The sequence below is a fragment of the Grammomys surdaster genome, unplaced genomic scaffold (genome assembly GCF_004785775.1).
Source record: "Grammomys surdaster isolate TR1022 unplaced genomic scaffold, NIH_TR_1.0 124271, whole genome shotgun sequence".
NCBI classification, from domain to species: Eukaryota; Metazoa; Chordata; class Mammalia; order Rodentia; family Muridae; genus Grammomys; species Grammomys surdaster.
In genome coordinates this window covers 143795-165533 of record NW_021619321.1, presented here as the reverse complement: position 1 = coordinate 165533, position 21739 = coordinate 143795, and the positions used below count along the sequence as shown (strand labels likewise).

The 21739-nt window shown below is 33.4% G+C and overlaps 1 protein-coding gene across 1 annotated transcript in view; it reads left to right on the top strand.

Moving 5' to 3' along the window:
* Nucleotides 1–20150, top strand: part of LOC114636485 (zinc finger protein 160-like) — a 97197-nt gene extending 77047 nt beyond the window's left edge. Inside the window, 2 exon segments of the mRNA XM_028784558.1 lie at nt 19343–19660; nt 19663–20150. Coding sequence (XP_028640391.1) covers nt 19343–19660; nt 19663–20150 — 806 coding nt within the window.
* The last annotated feature ends 1589 nt before the right edge of the window (nt 20151–21739 follow it).

Sequence of the window (21739 nt, the reverse complement as noted above, 5' to 3'; positions counted from 1 at the left end):
ACAGAAGACTTTGGCACATTTGTGAAAAAAAAGTTGCAAAATTCCTAACCAAAAACATCCAGGGAATTTGGAAAACAATGTAAATACCAAACCTAAGAATAATAGCAGTGGAATTATGTGAGATTTCCCATTTCAACACCTCAGAAATCACCTTCTACACAATCATACAAGAAAGCTTTCCCAACCTGAAGAAAGTTAAGGCCATAAAAGCAATAGATGCCTATAATACACCAAGTTGATTGGAAAAGAAAAGGAACTCCTCAGCCATATATTTGCTAAAACACTAAATGAAAAGATCAAAAAACAAAAAAAAAAAATTAAAAAGTGCAATGGAAAACAGCCAAGTAACATATAAAGACAAACCTACTAGATTTACATCATACTTTTCAACAGAGTTACAAAAAGCTAGAATCCAGATGTCGTGCAGACTCTGAGAGACCACTAATGCCACTCCAATCTATACTACCCAGAAAAATTCTCAGTCACCATATATGGAAAAACCAAGATATTCCATAACAAATCCACATTTAAACAAAATCTTTATATTAAGACATCACAACAGAAGATACTAGAAGCAAAACTCAAAGACAAGTAGGATAATTACATCCAGGATATTAATCATTGCACAACAAACCCAAAATAAGAGAACCATACATACGTTTGGTTTCCAACTGCACCTGGGAGGAGATCCTGTGCTCCAGAGTCCCCACACCACCTCACCCACACATAAAGGTAGGTTTATCCCTCAGGAGTTCTGACACTACCAGGCTTGCAATTGAGACTCCCACTTCCCAATCAATTCCCTAACTGGGAGATCCTGGCCCAGAAGACATAAGACCTCCCCATGCTGCTGGAGGTGCCTCCTTATTTCAGTCTGTTATTGTGGGGACGGAGCAGATCTTGTCCTCCCGCACTCTCCACCCTGCCCACACCCAGAGTCATTGACTGGCAGGAAGTTTGCCACAGGAAACCCACAGATCAGGTTTTCCAGATCCTCCTTTTCCAAGCAAAGATAGCCTGATCCAAGGAGACCCAACATAACCAGGTTAATAGGAGAAACAGGCTCCAGATATTGACAGCAAGGAAGTTACTATCAGATATAACCAGATGATGATAGGGAAGCTCAAGAACTTAAGCAACAGAAATCAAATTCACTTGGCAACAAACCCAGCGTTCCCAAAAGAGCAAGGCCTGATTACCCTACAATAATCCAAAAGAAAAATTCTGACTTAAAAATCTCATTGCATAAAGATGAAAAATACCTGAATGAGGACATATATATAGACTTTTAAAAACAAACAAAAATAGAAAAAAAAAAGAATGCAGGCCAACATACAGAAGCCCTTAAGGAGGAAGCACAAAAATTTCTTCAAGAAATATAGGAAAACATAATCAAAAGACGAAGGTATTGAACAAAACTGGTTCTTAATGTTCTAAAAATAGAAATAGAAACAATAGCTGGGCAGTGGTTGCACACGCCTTTAATCCCAGGTCTTGGGAGGCAGAGGCAGGGTGATTTCTGAGTTCGAGGCCAGTCTTGTCTACAGAGTGAGTTCCAGGACAGCCAGGGCTACACAGAAAAACACTGTCTCGAAAAAGCAAAAAGCAAAAAGAAGGGAGAGAGAGAGAGAGAGAGAGAGAGAGAGAGAGAGAGAGAAAGAAAGGAAGGAAGGAAGGAAGGAAGGAAGGAAGGAAGGAAGGGAGAGAGAGAGAGAGAGAGAGAGAGAGAGAGAGAGAGAGACAATAAAGAAATCACGAAGGGAGATATCCTTGGAGATGGAAAACCTGGGAAACTGTTCAGGATGTAGGCATCTTCAGTAGACTACAAAAACAAGAAGAGAGAATGTAAGGGATAGAAGATACCATAGAAAACATTGGCACAATAGACAAAGAAAATACAAAATGCAAAAAGTTCATAACCCAAAACATCCAGAAAAATTAAGGACACAATTATAAGACCACACCTAAGAATAATATGTATAGAAGATAGTGAATCTTCACAATTCAAAGGAACAACAAAATCAAAGAAGAAAACTCCTTAACCTAAAAAAAGTGATGTCCCTTATCATACAAGAAGACATCAGAAACCAAACATATTGGACCAGAAAAGAAATCCCTCCAGGTACATAAAAATCAAAGCCCCAAAGGCAGAGAACAAACAAATCATTAAAAGGTGGTACTGGAAAAAGGTTAAGTAACATATAATGTCAGACCCATCAGAACTACACCAGACTTCTTATCAAGGACTCTAAAATCCAGCAGATCTGTAGAGGAATCATACTGACATTAGAAAAATAAAATGCCAGCCCAGGTTAACATACGCAGCAAAACTTACCAGAGATGGAGTACTCAAGATATTCCATGACAAAATCAAATTTAAACAATATCTATCCATAAAACCATACCCACAGAGGACAATAGTAGGAAAATTCCAAAGCAAAAGGGAGGGAAACTACACCCAAAAATTCAAGAAAATTGTCTTCTCACAACAAACTCAAAAGAAGAGAACTGCACAAACATAAATCCACCTTTAACAGCCAAAATAACATGAATCAAAAATCATTTGTCTTTAATATCTCTCAACATCAATGGATTCAATTCCATAATAAAAAGACATAGGCAAAGAGACTATATAAAAATGGGACCCAACATTTTGGTAGATACAGAAACACACCTCAGTGAAAGACACTATCTTAGAGTAAAAGGATGAAAAAAAAAGTTCCAAGCAAATGGTCCCAAGAAACAAGGTGGAGAAGCCATTCTAATATCCAATGTAATAGAATTTCAACAAAAGTAATGAAAAACAGACAGTAAAAGACATTTCATTATCAACAAAGAAAAATCCACCAAGATGAACTCTAAATTCTGAACATTTTCCCACTAAATGCAAGGGTAACCACATTTGTAAAAGAAACAAGTTTTAAACACACATTGACACTCATACAGTAATAGTGTGAGATTTCAACAGCCCACTTGTAACAATGAAAATATTATGGAAACAGAAACTTAATAGAGACACAGTGAAACTAAAAGAAGTTATGAACCAAATGAATTTTACAGTTATCTACAGAACATTCCCTCATAAAACAAAAGAATGTGCCTGCTTCTCAGCACCTCATGGGACCTTTATGAAAATTGAGCATATTTTCAGATACAAACATGCCTCTAGGAGAATAAATTATTCCCTGCATTCTATCAGATCACAATGGTCCAATGCTGTTCTTCAATAACAAGTAAACAATAGAAAGTCTACATACTCATGGAAGCTGAACAACTCTCCTCAATGATAAGTTGGTCAGGGAACAAAAGAAAGAATTTAAAGATGCTGTAGCATCTGTGGTGGCACAGCATGCAAAAACTTATGGGACACAAAAACAGCAGTGCTAAGAGGAAATGTCAGAGCTCTGAGTTTCTCCAGGAAGAAAAAAAAAAGAGATTCTACACTATCAGATTAATAGCACATCTGACCGTTCTAGGAATAAAAGAAAAAGGAGGAGGAGGAGGAGGAGGAGGAGGAGGAGGAGGAGGAGGAGGAGGAGGAGACAGAGACGAAGATGAAGATGAAGGCAAAGACAAAGAAGACTAAGAAGAAAAAGAAAAAGAAGAAGAAGAAAATATTTCCAAGAGGAGTAGACACCAGGAAATAATCAAATATAATGAAACTTGGGGCTAAAAATAACAAATTAGAAACACATAGAAATACAAAGCATTAAAGAAAATATCTAGGAACTGATTCTGTGAGAAAATCAAAAAGATAGATAAACCCATAGCCAGACTAAGTAAAGGACACAGAGAAATTATCCAAATCAACAAAATCAGAAATTAAAAGGTACACATAACAAAACAAACTAAGACAATTGCCTCATACTAATTCAGTGGGAGATGAGGCACTTGGTCGTCTGGGGGCTTGAAGTCTCAGAAAAGGGGGATATTATAGGGGTGAGGCAAGAGTACGTGGCAGCCTGGGAGAAAACACTCTTAGATGCAAGGTATATGGGGAGGAATGTGTGGTTCAAGTAGGGGAGACTGGGTAGGAGGAAACTATTTGAAAGGTAAATAAATAAAATAATTAACAAAAAAGAAGTTAGAAATGAAATTAAAATGAATTTTCAATAATAAACAAATAAAATCAACAAAAATAGTGTCTAAAGAAATGGGTGGTTAGTGGGAACAATTTTTCTAGTAGAGAACCTGGGTTTCATTTTCAAAAGCATGTGTAGGAAGATGTTACATGAAATTTCAATTCCAGGGCATCTGTTGCTCTCTTCTTTTCTCCTCAGGTAACAAACAAGTGTTAAAGATACAAGGAAATGAAACATTAATACTCATAAATTAAAAAATAAGTATATACTGTATTAGGATCAAGTATACATTTGGAAAAAACAAAACAAAAGTACACATAACTTACAGAGGACTAAATTTTCCTTGCTTTAAGAGCTACTGTGGTTTCTCTGTCTCTGATTAAGTTGGGTAGAAGAAACATGAAACTAGTAATATATGAGCACAGGAGAGTTTAATATAAAGATATGAATCATTAAAGGAGAAAAAATTTAAATTACAATTAGAACAAATACACACAGTAATACGTGTTTATTTTTTACACTTACAAAATTTGTAATTAAACCTAGTAAAGATTCCAAACACATGTCTGTATGCATTTATTGACTTGAAATTGAAAGTACCTATCTCAATTTTAGAGGGAAAGTAAAGAGAATTCATAAGCACTCTACCATAAGGCAGCAAATATGGTTAGCTAAAGATGGAGAAACATGTATAAAAATACGGTGTTATATAAAATATATTTACTTTCTACAAAGAAAAATTGCATTAACACATTTAGTTTTAAACTTATCAGAATGGAGCAGTTACAGAATTTACAATAAAGTAGAAAGTTTTTGCTAGGGTATACTAATTACAGAATAACCTCATGCATTAATAATTTACTGATCATGGATGCTAATAACCATTAAAAACTAATATCTAATTGTTACAATGGTAAATTATTGATATTTTCCCAGTGCTTTTTTCCTCTAACCCTGTTAAGTAGAGCTCCTACCTGTCCTTAATTAAATAGTTTAACACTGAGAAACTTTGGCTCAGCCTATTGACTCATTATAGTGACTAAGCCAAAGAAGTCTATTGTTACTGTGACAATTCTGTTTGATGCTACAGTGTCTAGGGCTGAAAGTAAAGAAGTCAGTGCTGAAGAGCATCATGATTATTCAAAAACTTGGATTTAATACTGTGCAGGCGCTTCTTGGTTGAGAAGCCACTTTGAAAGTCATTAGTAAGAGTGAGCCCAAGTATCATAGCATATGAAAAGGAAACATCAGTGTCCTCATTGGACATAGTAATGGAGTAGCTATTTGAAACCTATGCATTTATATAAAGAAAATGAAAAGTATCCTCAGGAAGACACCATAGCTACTTTGTTAAGGAGCAATGGGTATTTAATCACACCAAAATATTTGAAGTGTAGGGCCTTCTATAAGGGATAACATGCAATGTTTGTTTTCTTGGTCTGGTTTACCATACTCAATATGTCCTTTCCTTGTTTCTACCCATATATATCTTGGAATTACAGAAGATAACCAGAAAAGCAAAAATTACCATGGCCATGTAAAGGTGTTTGAAAGCAATATGGAAAGAAACGGCAGGGCACATATATAGAAGGAAAAGGAAGGGTAAATATCTTCTGGAATTTCTTAATGAGGCTGTTAACAGCAAAACGTAGCAGTGTCTTTTTTATATGATAGAGCATCTTTGAGTATATGCCCAAGAGTGGTATACCTTGGTCTTCAAGTAGAACTACTTCCTTGAGGAAATGCCAGATTGCTTCCAAAGTGGTTACACCAGCATGTAATCCCACCAGCAACTAAAGAGTGTTTCTCCTTCTCCACATCCTTTCCAGAATCTGCTGTTGCCTTGGTTTTGGATCTTAGCCATTCTGACTGGTGTGAGGTGTAATCTCAGGGTTATTTTGATTTGCATTTCCCTGATGACTAAATATAGTGAACATTTTTTAGTTGTTTCTCAGCCATTTGTTATTCCTCACATGAGAATACTTTGTTTAGCTTTCTTCCCCATATTTTAATAGGGTTATTTAGTTCTCTGAAGTTTAACTTCTTAATTTCTTTTATATTTGGGATATTAGTCTTCTATTGTATGTAGGGTTGGAAAAGATCATTTCCCAATCTGTAGGTTGCTACTTTGTCCTATTGACACTGTCCTTTCCCTTTCAGAATCTTTTCAGTTTTTTGAAGTCCCATTTGTAAGGTATTAGTCTTGGAGTTCAAGCCATTAGTGTTCTGTTCTGAAAATTCTCCCAGGTGACTATACATATATGGATCTCTCACATGTTTTCTTTTATTACATTCAGCATATCTGATTTTATGTGGAGGTCCTTGATTCACATGAAACTGAACTTTGTACAAAGAGATAACAATGAATAAATTTGCAGTATTGAAATTCCTTTCTTTTTCCACTGTATCTTTGCCAAAGATCAAATAGCCATAGCTGTGTTGATTTATTTCTGGGTCTTCAATTCAATTTTTTTTTTTTACCTACCTGGCTCTCTCTAAACTAATACTATGTGGTCTTTATCACTACAATTCTACTCAGGAATAAAGATTTCATCAGAAGTTTTTTTATATTGGCCATTATTTTTCCTATCCTGGGCTTTTTGTTATTCCATAAGAAATTGATAATTACCCTTTCCTTCTCTGTGAAGATTAGGATTTTCAATGATGATTGCAGTGAATCTGGAGACAGTTTTTTGATAAGATGTGTAGTTTTACCCTACCAATCCAAGAACATGCGATATTTTTTCCATCTTCTGAGGTCTTCATTGATTTATTTCTTCAGAGAAGTGAAGCTCTTGTCATACATGTTTCAGTTGCATGCCTAATGTTACTCAAAGGTGTTTTATGTAATTCATGGCTATTGTGAATGGTGGTGCTTCCGTAGATTGTTTCTCAGCCTGTTTGTCCTTAGTGTAGAAGAAGGCTACTGATTTGTTTGAATTAATTTTATATCCAGCAACTTTGATGAAATTGTTTATCAGGTGTAGGAAGTTTCTGGTAGAAATTTTGGGGTTGCTTATATATTATCTGTAAAAAGGGATTTCTTGAATTCTTCCTTTCTGATTTGAATCCTGTTATCTAATTTTGGTGTCTGATTGCTGAATCTAGGACTTCAAGTAATATATTGAATAATGCAAAAGATGTCTTATCCCTGATTTTAGTGTCATCTCTTTTTAAAATTGTTATTATTTTATGCCTATTTTATTAGTATATAGCTACTTATGTAGTGGTTTTTATTTCTCTAGAAAAACATTTCTAACTGCAAATGCCATGATGTTAGGCCTCTCTATAAAAGTATCACTTGGATTTTAAAACACATTATAAAATTAGTGACTTGTTTTTTAGATTTGGGTGACTCTTCCATTGGTATTTTGATGTTGGAAATTAAATGAACAAAGTATCATAGACTGAGTACTGATGTTGTCTAAGTTTTGATTTCTGTGTATAAGCTGCTTGGTATTAGCTAATTTTAGGTGAAGTTCATAAGACAGCTTTGCTATTTTTTTTATCATGACTTAAGTCACTTATTATTTTCTGACGCTATAAGATTGTATAGTATGTACAAAATGAATTGAGTATATGATTGATTAGCTAATTCTTATGGTATTCTACATGCATAATGTATGCCTAGGTCAGATGCTATATTTTTTGACAACCAAGGTTTATGCCTGAGAAGCAAAGCCTATCTGATGTGGTTTGTTGTATAAGATTATTATGTGTTATTTCTATGCCTAATATTGAGCAGTAGTTCATATCAAGATGTGTATATTTTCTCAATATTTTGTCAAGTTACTTATAAAATATTATAATGGTAATATTGACTTTTTCACTACTTTAAGCATACTGATCCATCGGCATGAAAAATCTTCTAATCTTCTGATATGTTCCTCAATTGCTTATGCTTACAGGAGAATATCTACACATAGCTTCTGGGAACTTGTCCTCCCAGTTGTTTTTTGCTTCACATGATTGGTTTCCTCAAGTCTTGTTCCCAGGAGAGTTTCAAGAGTTACTTCTAATTCGAGATCACCTCATTTCATCTGAAGTTTCAAATGGTTCCAATCAGGACTTCAGTTAAGCACTGAACTTTATATCTATACAAAGATTGCATTAGAAAGGCAAAAGCTAACTTTCTTAACTCTACTCAATTTTTCTAATGTTCTACCCCACCCTATCTTCACAGCTTACAATTTATTTTGTTACCCTAATTCAGCAGAAAGAAGTTGATGGGAGTGGTCTTACCTTTCACTTAGGTGTAGGTGTCTAGTTATGATTACTGTATAAAGTATAGATAGTCATTTTTAGGGATAATTAAGAAATTGACAGGTAGGAAAATATTAAGTTCAATTTAGAGTTCTTTATTTAGAGAACTTAGACTCAAGCATTTCTTATTTTCCTTTCCTTTTCTTTCTTCTTTCTTTCTTAGTTAAAATGAAGAAGATTGAAAAGAAATCAGAGGGATTGAATAATTTTGTAATAAATTATATATATTGGAATGTAATACTTAATTTATCTTTAAACAAAACAATTTATAGCCAAAATCATACATTTGCAAAAATCTTTATATTTTGACAGAAAATTGTAATTAAAATTTGAAACATTGGTACAGAACTTATATATTCGTAAAGGCTTAACTTTTATTGGCATACATTTTTGAACATTGATACAAAATTTAAAATTAATTTTGGTAATCTTAGACAGGCATTGTGCCTAAGCAATTTATTTAAGAATACAAGAGTCAGACTCAGTAGTTCTAACAGCTGTTATTACAAACTTTTTAAGATAGTTATGGAATGTATGTTAAATCAGACACTAATCTCATAATAATGTTAGATTCTGACTAATACAGTATATATTTTTTGTAATTTATATACATGTACACACACACAAATATATATATATATATATATATATATATATATATATATATACATATATATATATATGAATACAAACATACATACATACATACATACATACATATATGATCTCCAAAAACATCAGAGACCCTCAGCATATGACATTTAGAATTATTTCATTATTAATATATCTCTGACTAGGAGACATGTGCGATCCTGAAAGTACCCCCATCTTACTTCAAAGAAAATATTGAGTACCATTACCTTCATTTGGAGTTGTATCAATTGTGGGAAGCTAGTCATTCGACAAAAATACTCTAATATCATCTACAGACCATATTGTGTGCAAAAATTCCAAACAAAAGTGAGATAGTCAATTTCTAATTTGTGCCAAGTTAGGGTAAGCTAGTCCTTCATAATTCTTGTTTCACTTAAGGCCTGACAGATGGTTCTGTGACAGAACGTTGAAGACAGATACTCTAACATTATACGCAATATCAGGGACTGCCCAGGTAGTCAGCTGTTTCTACAAATTATATAAGTTTAGTTATGTAAATTATTGTGCTTCCTACATATTCAGGTAATGTTAAATTCAGTCTCAGATCTATGATGAGGTTGACGATTAGTTTTAGTCTCATAATTGACCTTGCTTTGATTAACATTAAAGATGTTCTAGATATGAAAGAATGGTTTTCAGATAGTATTTCAAGTTAACATCAAACCTTTTTGAGACACAAAATTGTATACTCTTTAGGTTAGTATAAATGATAGAATAATTTATCTAAATTGACAAATATGGCAGACTAGATGATATAAGTGTATATCATACCTTACAATATAAATAAATATTACAATTATGTTCAATGTATATCTGAGTGAAGACAGCCTTTTTAATTGGACAAATAGGGAAAAATGTGGCTGCTTATATTATGAATGCTAATCATGTTGTCAAAAAACACCCCTGCTTACAGTAGAGGATCTACACATAGATTCTGGAAAACTTCCTCCATTTGGTTCTTTTGGTAAATAAAGATGTCAACAGCCAGTAGCTGTAGAGGAGAGATGGAATTGGGATTTTAGTATTTCCTGCACTTGACACTGGGTTCCATCAGGAAGGAGATCCACCATGCCAAGAGGGAGTTGAGGAGAGATGTTTTGCCTGAGAAAAACATAGGTCAGACATGCATTGGCACTATGTGATGGAGCTGAGAAAGCATGGGTGCTGGAGGGTTATCCAACTGTCTCTAGAACAACTAAATAGAAAATAGAATTTAGTCAATAATAATATGTAATTATTGATGGGAGGTGGATTAACTGCATGTAGGTTATACAGTAGCCTAGCTATTTATGTTTTTAAGACATATTAACATATAAATTTTGCATCTTTTTACTTCTGTACCAAAACAATTGAGGAAGGTTTTGACCCAACCATAGGAACTTATTTATTAATATTTATTTCAACAACTTATGTATATTTACTTATCATATGGAAATACCTAATTTTGATATCTTCATTTCAAAATTTAAAACATTTTTAATTTAGTTGTCTTACTACTCTATCTAGAATGTCAATTACTATACTGAATAGATATGGAAGTAGTAGGTAGCCTTGTATTTTCTGTGATTTTACTAGTGTTGATTTTAATTTTCTCCATTCAATTAGATGTTGGCTATTGGTTTGGTGTATATTGTTTTTTATGTTTAAGTGTGAGCTTTATATTCCTGATCTCTCTAAGCCTTTCAACAAGAAGAAATGTTGTATATTTGTCAAAGGCATTCACAACAACTAATTAGATGATCATGTTGTTTTTTGTATCAGTTTGTTTATCCGATGAATTTATTGATAGATTTTGTTGATTGAACCAACAGTGCATCACTGGGATGAAGCATACCTGATCATCCTCGATGATGGTTTTGATGCATACCTGGATTTGGTTTGTATTTTTTTCTTTAATCATGTTTTACTGTCCACATTTTATCTTGCTTCCAGTCCTCCCTCTGTTCCATATCCCACACTTCCTCCCCACTCCATCTCCACTAGGATGTCCCCACTCCTGCCAAGCTCACCTGAACTCGCTAGTCCCTCAGAATACAGGTCTTTGAGGTTTAGGTATATCTTCTCTGACTGAATCCAGACCAGACAGTCCTCTGCTGTAGATGTGTTGGGGGTCTCAGTGTCCACTATATGATGCCTGGTTTGTGGCTCAGTGTCTGAGAGATCTCAGGGGTCCAGGTTAGTTGAGAGTGCTAGTCTTCCTATAAGACCGCTCTAATGAGCTTCTTCCAGCTTTTTCCTAATTCAACCACAGGTGTCACATGCTTCTGACCATTGATTAAGTGTAAATATTTGCATCTGAAACTTTCAGCTGCTTTTTGGTCCTTTGAGAGAGGATTCAAGATAGGCCACTTGGAAAGAGCTTCTAACTCATTGGCACTGGGGGAAATTTTATAAACAGAACTCCAATGGCTCAGGTTCTAAGATCAAGTGTTGATAAATGGGACCTCAGGAAACTGGAAAACTTCTGTAATACAAACGTCATAGCCAATAGAACAAATCAGCACACTACAGATTGGCAAAAAAAAAAAAAATCTTCACTAACCCCACATCCAATAGAAGGCTAGTATCCAAAATAAAAAAAAAACTCAAAAGGTAAGCACCAAGAAACTCAACAACCCAGTCAAAATTGCAGTACAAAATTAAATAGAGAATTCACAACAGAGAAATCTTGGATGGGTGATAATCACTTAAAGAAATCTTCAAACTTCTTAATGATCAGGGAAATGCAAATCAAAATGAACCTAAGATTCCACTTGACACTAATCAGAGTGGCTAAGATCAAAAACTCAAGTAACAGGATATGTTGGTGAGAATGTTGAGAAAGAAGAAAACTTTTTCATAGCTAGTGGGGTTGCAAACTTGTACAACCACTCTGGAAATCAATCTAGTGGTCCCCTAAAGAACTGGAAATAGATCTACTTGAAGAACCAAATATAGCACTCTTAAGCATATATTCAAAGGGTGTTCCACTATGCCACAAGAGAACATATCCACTATGTTTATAGCAGCTTTATTTGTGATAGCCATAAGCTAGAAACATCAAATATGTTCTAAAACAGAAGAATGGGTACAGGAAATGTCATTATTTTCACAATGTAATACTACTCAGTTATTAAGAAAGAAGACATCCTAAGTTTTGCAGGCAAATGGATGGAACTAGAAAATATCATCCTGAGTGACACAACTCAGTCCCAAGGGAACATTGAAGATATGTACTCACTAATAAGTAGATTTTGAGTATTTTAAACAATGGCATCAATGTTTAGAGGAGAAATTGTTTTGAAATTACCCTTCTTTGTTGATTCTTTGTGTAGTTTAGGTTACAGGGTGATACTGTCCTCATAGGTTGTGTTTGGCAATGTTCTTTCTGTATCTGTTTTGTGAAATCATTTGAGGAATATTGGTATTAGTACTTCTATGGCAGTATGGCAGAATATTCCACCAAAACTATCTGGCCCTGGATGTTTAATCATTTTGAAACTTTTAAGCAATTCATGAATTTGCAGAGTATATAAATGACATTTTTATAAGATTCAAGGCCTTCATATAACTTTGGAAAGTGGTATCTTTCCAGAAAATAAGTTATTTCATTATATATTTCCCTGTTTTGTGGAGTGTATCCTTTAAATTAAGACACAATGATACTGTGAATTTCTTCCATGACCATTTTTAGGTACACTTTTCATTTATTGATTTGCTTATTTGTATGCTGGCTTTTTGTCTTAAAGTTAATCTGGTGAAGGATTTCTATCTTTTTCACTCTCTCAGAGAACCAGCCCTAGGTTTAAATGATTCTTTCTATTGCTATCTTTCTCTGTAACTGTTTGATTTCATCCCTGAATTAGATTATTTACTGCCTTCTACTACTTTGTGTGTGTGTGTGTTTCTTTCTGCTTCCTTTTTGACCTAGACCTTAAAGATGTAATTTGAATTGCTGGTATGAATACTTTCTAAGATTCTTATGGAGGCATTAAGTGCTTTGAATGACCCACTTAGAACTGCTTTCATTGTGTCCCTTTAATTTGAGAAAGTTATGATTTCATCTCCTTTAATTTTAAAATCCCTTTTATTCGTTCATTTCTTTCCTTCCCAGAGATCATTGAGTATAGTGTAGCAGTTGCATTTCCATGAGTGTTTTGGACTTCTGGCCTTTCTGCTTTTGTTGAATTGCAGCTTAAACCTGTGGTTGTGTAATAACATACAAGCTATTTGTAGTTCATTTCTACGTTGAGACTTACTTTGTGATCGACTACATGAACAATTTTGGAGAAGGTTCTATGTGGTGCTGAGAAGCAGGTATAATCTTTAGTGTTTTGGAGAAACTTTTTGTAGATATTGGTTAGGCTCATTTGATTGATAAAGCATTTAATTTCATTATTCCTTCATTTAGCTTTCATCAGAATTACCTGCTGATTGGTGAAGTTAAATTTTGAATTCTCCCACTAGTAATGAATGGGGTTCATTGTGCAGATTAACTTAGCAAGGTTTCTTGGACAAATGTGGGCACCCTTGTGTTTGGGGCATACAGATTCATAATTGGGAAAATTTAGGTAGATTTTTTTCTTTAATGAGCATCAAATATTCTTCTATCTGTAGATTAATTTTACTTGAAAATATGTTTTGTTAGATATTAGAATAGCTAATCCAGCTTGTAGCTGAAGTCTGTTTGCTTGGAAAATATTTATGCCAGTGTACATTTGCCTGTAAAACATTATTTCTAGTCCTTAACTCTGAGGTAGTGTCTATTTTTATTCCTGAAGTGTGTTTCTTTTATGTAGCAGAGTCATAAGCCTGTTTTAGGGTCCTTTAATTTGTGTGTTTTTTTATATGGAAATTGAATCAATGTTGTTCAGAGTTAATAATGACCAGTGATTGTTAATTCCTATTATCTTGACATAGTTTGTCTCTCTCCCTCCCTCTTTCCCCCAATCCCTCTCATTCTCTGTGGGTGTGGGTGTGCATTTTTTTCTGAGCTTCACATGTTTTGTTTTTGATGGTATAAAATTACATATTGTCTCTCTCCTGTCTCCATGGGTGTAGTTTCCCTTAATGAATTGGAGTTTTGGTTCTAGTATTTTCTGCAGAACTGGATTTGTGGACACCTATTGTTTAATTTTGGATTTTTCTTGAAATATTTTGTTTTCTTTACCTATGGAGATTGAGAGTTTTGTTGTGTATAGTACTCTAGGTTGGCATCTGTAGTTTTTTAGAGGTTGCAATATATGTGTTCATACTCTTAAAGATTTAAGGGGCTATTTTGGGAATTTTGGTATAATTCTGATGAGTTTGCCTAGATGTTTTACCTTTCCACTCTAACTCCCCTCTCTTAATAATCTTTCTATGTTCTGTAGAATTAGTGATTTATTTCCTATGCAGTGGAAGGAATTTCATTTCAGATGCTGTTTAATTGGCGTTCAATAAGTTTGTTACATGTCTATAGGCATGTCTTTCATTTATTTGTGAAAGTTTTCTTCTATGATTTCATGGAAAATAATTTCTGTTCCTTGTCTAGAACTCTTCATGTTCATCTATTCCTATGATCTTTAACTTAATCCTTTTCATGGTATCCCAGATTTCTGGTATGTATCTGGTCAGGATATTTTAAATATAAGATATTCTTTCTTTGATGTATCCTATCATGTATCCTCAATGGTTAGTATTTACTGGAGGCAATTGCATGCAAAAATACTATCCAACTACTGAAGCAATGTGTTTCTATATCACAATGTATGCCTAATGAACTCATACACTTTATGAAATAGTACATTCTGTCATCCTTAAGCTGCAATCCTGTTTTACCGAGTTTTTGCCATTGTTGTCCCATGATTCTAAACAATTTTAAGTGTAGTATAATTTTTCCTAAGACAAAAGTATTTGCAGTATAGTTACTATTAATTGAAAAGTAGAAAGAAAATTTGAAATTTCTCTATGAACTAGACCTTCATCTTGCATTTCTGAAATTTCTGAACGTTTGCCTCATTGGCATAGAGCCTTAAAATGTGAGTATCATAGCAAAACGAAAGAGAAAATAAAGAAAAAGAAGCCTATGGAAAATTCCAATTAATCATTGAGACACAATTTAAGATCTTATTAGTACTTTCTGTAGATTGATAATAAATCATATGGGTGAGTTTTGCAGGTAAGCATAATGTCTCTCTTTGTGCTGTACCGTATATTCTTCATAGAAAGTAAATGACAAAGTTTTGGGTAGTAACTATGCTTTTAATATAACACTTTTTCAGCCTCTTATCAGCTCAAAGTTGTCAACATGTATGATATTGTTGGAGGTTGAATTTCAGCTACTTTCACTGACAGGTGTAAGTATTAGAATTGGTGAAGTGCTGTCATAATTACATGTGAAGTGTTTTTGATAAATAATCCAAAAGAATTCAACAAACGTTAAAAGGAAACAGGTAAGAAAACATAATCATGGGTCTGTCTTTAAAACAACTAAATCACAGTATGTTAGAATGGGAAATGGAATCCAAAACTGATATCTTGTTCAAGACAATAGTGAGATAGGAAGTGATTGCCTTTGTTCTTCTTGTCAACAGGCAACTATTTTGTTCACCCACTAGCAGAATTAATTTCACCTGGGGTTACCTCACAGACAATGACCATTATTGAAAGTAGAGATATCATTTTTTTTAATAAAGTAGCCCAGGCAAAGGTAAAGCAAGCAAAAGGGAGAATATCAATTTTAACTATGTTCAGCCTCCATTTTAAATTCCAGTATGTCTGGTAGTTATATAGGAGGTCACTACTGCTACATATCCAGTTCTATATAGAAATACACCATCTTCTGGAAAAACAGAGCACCTGAACGCAGTAAAGATTTTTTTACCTTTTTGCATATATAAACTTATGCTCTCCAGGGAAGTTTTCTGGCAGAAGGCAAGGAGTTGGGATTCGTGCTTTCCACACTGCAGTTTTATCAGGGACATGGAGGAGGATTGGCTGCCTATCAATAAAGTGTGGCTTCCAGAAGGTGCAATTTTCATATAAACTTTTGTGAGACATTCCAATTAGAATGAGAAACAAAAGATGTGTTCTTCTCAGGTAAATGTGTGCATGGGTATGGGACATGATGACTGTTTTTATGGAAATAACCTCATTATTGTAACGTCCAATCTTTCACTGTGCTAACTCACATTAACAAAAAAACTTTCATATTATTCTCTGTTTTATTTTTTCATAACAAGGTATACAACGTATTACTTAATATTTAATTTTACTACATATTAAATTATTTAATAAATGTATAGTATATAAAAATATATAGTATATTAGATTATATAATAAATACAATATAAATAATTTATATAATAATACTTAGAGCCTAATGCCAGAGATCTCAGTTTTCCTGACACTGCAACTCTTTAAAAAAACTTCTGAGGTTGTATTGACCCAAACCATGAGTTTAGTTTTGTTACTAGTTGATAACTGTAATTTTGCTATTGCTATGAAGCATGCTATGAATTAAGTAAACATCTCAGCTTCATCTTGGCTTAGGAAACCACCATTAGACCATTGATGCGATTATGCCATTTGACCATGAAAATTGTCAACATTCACAGGTTGAGAACTGCTAGATTATTGGATCTTTGCAGAGAAGTCAAATACTCTTTCTCTCAGATCATAAGTCATCAAAAATTACTATTATTTATTGGTAACATAAAAATTTACATACTTAACTAATCCTTTCTTGGGGCAAATATAGAACTTAGCCAATAGATATGAAGGCAAATGGTTTATTTTAATTTTAGGGTGAATTGCGAGTTATTGATGTGGCTATAGAATTCTCTAAGGAGGAGTGGGAATGTCTCAATTCTGCTCAGAAGGCTTTGTACAGAGATGTCATGTTGGAGAATTACAATAACCTGGTTTCTGTGGGTGAGAATATTTTATTTCATAATTTCTACTTCACCTCAGAAATGTCTAAAACTTCTTTTAGTATTTGGATCTGGCCTTCATGAATTTTAGGTATTGATTAGTGACATATTTACAGTTAATATATTACCTACTTTTTTCTTGATTTTACATTTAAATTAAGAGTCTTTCAATCTTAGTTACTTATTCCTAGGCAGATATTAGCATTAATATGTGAATCCACTTTGACTTCCACAGTTGTCTTTAATCAATGTGATAATTTAAAAAAGATATTCAGAATTTTAAATAGAATTGAATTAGGAAGAGTCTAAAATATTTTAGAAAACAGTGGCTATAAAAAAATCATTCATTCATTTTTTAACTCTCCTTCATGTTACATGTATGATACATTCCCATCCAAGTACCCAGGTACATTCACTAGTATACTAATATGTATATTTGTATATACAGGTGTTGAACTTTCAAAACCAGAGGTAATCATGTGTCTTGAACAAAAAAAAAAGGGCCCTGGATTGTTGATCGAGAGAATACAGAAGGACAAGAACCAGGTAATCTGAAATGAAATAATATGTGATGTGATAATTCTAAATTAAGGATCAATCTAGTCCTGAAGTGTGGTTATTGTTTTATCTTAAATCAATCTTACATAGAGATTATTCCTAAGCATTTCATTCAGAATAAGTAACCAAAGAAATGTAAACCATGACTGTTATTTGATTTTTGCCTTATATTATTTGAATAGTGTTAGTTTGAAATGTGGTGTGTAATATCTGTTTTACAGAGCAGAATAAGGTAATTCTATGTTTTAATTGTTATCTTTATTTTTCAGTTGCACGTATATGGGAAATATATTTGAATAATCATTATTAAAGAATTTTATAAAATATACTTTGCTCATATTTTTCTTTTTATTCTCTCCCCCCCAGACTATTTCCACTTCTAACACTAATTCAATATCTCAGTTTCTCTGTCTGTTTATGTTCATCTCTCTCTCTCTCTCTCTCTCTCTCTCTCTCTCTCTCTCTCTCCTCACTCATTCTCACTCTCAACAGAAAAAAAGTGGAAGCCAAAAAAATGTATTTAAACATGGAATTAGATTTGTAAAGAAGAATCTTTGTGAACAAAATCCATGAAATGTAATTAATAGAACTAACATTATATCATAGAATAAAACTTATTTTTCCACTCCAAGAAATTATGAACTTTGTATAGGTTCTTATATTGTGGGACATTTTCTACCCTCTTTCTCCTTCTCAAAGCTGGGGTCTTATCTCGCTGAACATGTCCTAGTCAGCTGAATGTTTTCAAATTCTCAGTGAGTTTATATAGACATTAATCTTGTTGTGTCTGGAAATGCTATTTATCATCATTAACCACCTCTGACCTACACAATTCTTGCATCTTATCTTTTCTGTTAGTCCATGAGCATTGATAGGAGGGGTGTGAAAAAATACGTACAAAAGACTGAAATCTCCTATGTCTCAGAAAAAGCTAGTGATTTCTGATGGCTGCAAGAGTCTGGGATCACAAGTAGCTATGTGTACTAGAAGATGCATCATGGGATGTATGGGGCAGATGTCTTCTGTTGTACTTGCCAGGGAACCTGTTTTGCAGAGGTGTAGGGAGTGGGGATCGCACATGATTGGGATGGGTGGCAGCAGGCCTCTAAGGATGCAGACAGAGCTGTCTAACAAAGAATGATGTGTAGATCAGAGATTCATTACTATATTTCAAACATAATGTTGGACTTTTCAAATTTTACTTTCAGAATATCATACTTTAATTTGAAATCTACTTTTATCTATGAGTATAGTATAAAAGTTGATTTAATTATATCATGATTTTTATCATGACTAGAATTTCTCAGGATTACATGGAATTTATCTGTCTCAGTGAGTTTTCTATAAGATTTGAGAACAGTTTTAAATCTTCATGTCTCATATGCCTCACATGATTTTTAACTGATACACTTAGGTTTTATTATGTTTCTTTCTTACACATAATATTTATTATTTTAAAACTATTAATTAATCTTTGACTGGGATTCAATCTGTAACTGAATATTGTAGTCCTTTATTTCTGTCATTGTTTTCTTCAAGTGATTTGAAAGATGATTTGTGTCCAAATTAATAATTGAGAATCAAAATGAACGGAAAAAATTGCTCTAGAGTGATAGTTGGAAAAAGATTGCTTCAAGTAATTTGATATTTTGAATAATTGCTGATGACTTTTGTAAATATTAGAAAATTTTTCATAAAATGTGTTTTAAAATCAGAGAGGGATGGTATAAAAATATTAAAGGAATTAATTTCAAGGATCTAACATGTAATAAATTCTTAAATTTCTATTCATATATTTTCCACATTTTTCAGGCCATAAAGAAGAATGCACTCAGAAAGCCAGAGTATTTAGCCAGTCACCAAATATTCAAGCTCACCAAATCATCCACAAAGGTGACAAACCTTACAAATGTAATGTATATGAAAACTCTTTCACCTGTTCCTCAATGCTTAAAGTTCATCACAGAAACCATATTGGAAACAAACCTTACAAATGTAGTGAATGTGGGAGATCCTTCATCCTTTCCTCAAGTCTTAGAGTTCACCACAGAATCCATACAGGAGACAAGCCTTACAAATGTAATAAGTGTGGTAAATCGTTTACACAGTCTGCACATCTTCATGTTCCCTACAGAATTCATACTGGTGAGAAACCTTACAAATGTAATGAATGTGGGAAATCCTTTAAACAGTCCTCAAAATTTAAAGTTCATTTATAATCCATACTGGAGACAAACCTTACAAATGTAGTGAATGTGGAAAATCTTTCAGCCAATCCTCAAGTCTTAGAGTTCACCTAAGAATCCATACAGGAGAAAAATCTTACAAATGTTATAAGTGTGGTAAATCATTTGAACAGTACTCACATTTTCAAGTTCACTACAGAATTCATACTGGTGAGAAACCTTACAAATGTAATGACTGTGGGATATCCTTCACCAGTTCTTCAAATCTTAAAGATTACCACACAATCCATACTGGAGACAAACCTTACAAATGTAATGAGTGTGGTAAATTATTTACAAAGTCCTCCCGACTTCATGTTCACTACAGGATTCAAACTGGTGTGAAACCTTACAAATGTAATGAATGTGGGAAATCCTTCACCCACTCCTCAACTCTCAGAATTTTCCACCGAATACATGTAGGAGACAAACCTTAGAAATGTAATAAGTATGATAAACAATTTACATTGTTCTGACATCTTCAAGTACAAGGAAACATTGAAATCACTCTGTGAACTAGACCTTCATCTTGTATTTCTGAAATTTCTAAAAGTTTGTTTCACTGGCATAGAGCCTTAAAATGTGGAAAGAATAGGAGAATGAAAGAGAAGAAAAAGTAAAAAAGAAACCTAAGTAAAATTGGAATTAATAATTGAGGCACAATTTGAGTTCTTATTAGTAGTTTTTGATGACTGATATTAATCATATGGGTGAGTTTTGCATGTAAGCACAGTGTCTCTCTTTTTGCTTTACAGTGTATACTTCACAGGAAGTAAATGACAAAGTATTGGGTAGTAAAGATATTTTTAATATAACACTATTCAGACTCTTATCAGTTCAAGGTTGTCAACATGGATGATATTGTTGGAGGCTGAAGTTCAGCTACTTTCACTGACAGGTGAAGGTATTAGAATTGGTGCAGTGCTGTCATATTGACATGTGAATAGATAGTGTTTTTAATAATTAATCCAAAAGAATCAACTCACTTTAAAAGGAAACAGGTAAGAAAATATAATCATAAGTATCTCTTTAAAACAACAAAATCATGGTATTTTAGAAAAGGAAATGGAAGTCAAGAGAAATATCTTGTTGTAGAAAATGATGAGATAGGAATTGGTTGCCTTATTTCTTCTTTGCCACAGGCAAGTATTATGTTTACTTATTATCAGAAATAATTTCAGCTGGGGTTGCCTCACAGACACTGACAATTAATGCAAATGGAGGCATCAGGTTTTTGTTGTTGTTGTTTTGGATTTTTTTGTTTTGCTTTTTGATAAAGCACCTCAAGCAAAGGTAAAGAAAGCAAAGGGAGACTATCAATTTTAACTATGTTCAGCATCGATTTAAAATTACAATCTGTCTGTTAGCTATATAGGAGGTCACTACTGCTACATACCCAGTCCTATAGAGAAATACACCATTTTCTGGTTAAACAAAACACCTGAAATCAGTAAAGGATTTTTTACCCTTCTCCCTATATAAGCTCATGATCTCCAGAGCAGTTTTCTGGCAGAAGGCAAGGAGTTGTAATTCCTGCTTTCCACACTTCAGTTTCATCAGGGACAGGGAGGAGGATTGGCTGTCTATCAATAAAGTGTGGCTTCTGGAAGGTGTAATTTTCATATAAACATTTGTGAGACATTCCATTCTGAAGGAGAAAGAAAAGATGTGTTCTTCTCAGGTAAATGTGTGCATGGGTATGGGACATGATGACTCTTTTTACAGAAATATCCTCATTATTATAACATCAAAACTTTCACTGTACTAACTCATATTTACAAAAAAAACCTTTCATATTATTCTCTCTTTTAATTTTTCATAGCAATGTGTATAACATATTATTTAATAAATATTTAATTTTATTATATATTAAATAATGTAACAAATGTATAGTACATAATAATATGTATTGTATTTTAAATTATACAATAAATATATTATAAATAATTTAAATAATAATGCTGAGAGCCTATTGACATAGGTCACAGCTTTCCTGACGCTGCAACTCTTTGAAAAACTTCTGAGGTCTTATTGACCCAAACCATGAGTTTATTTTTGTTACTAG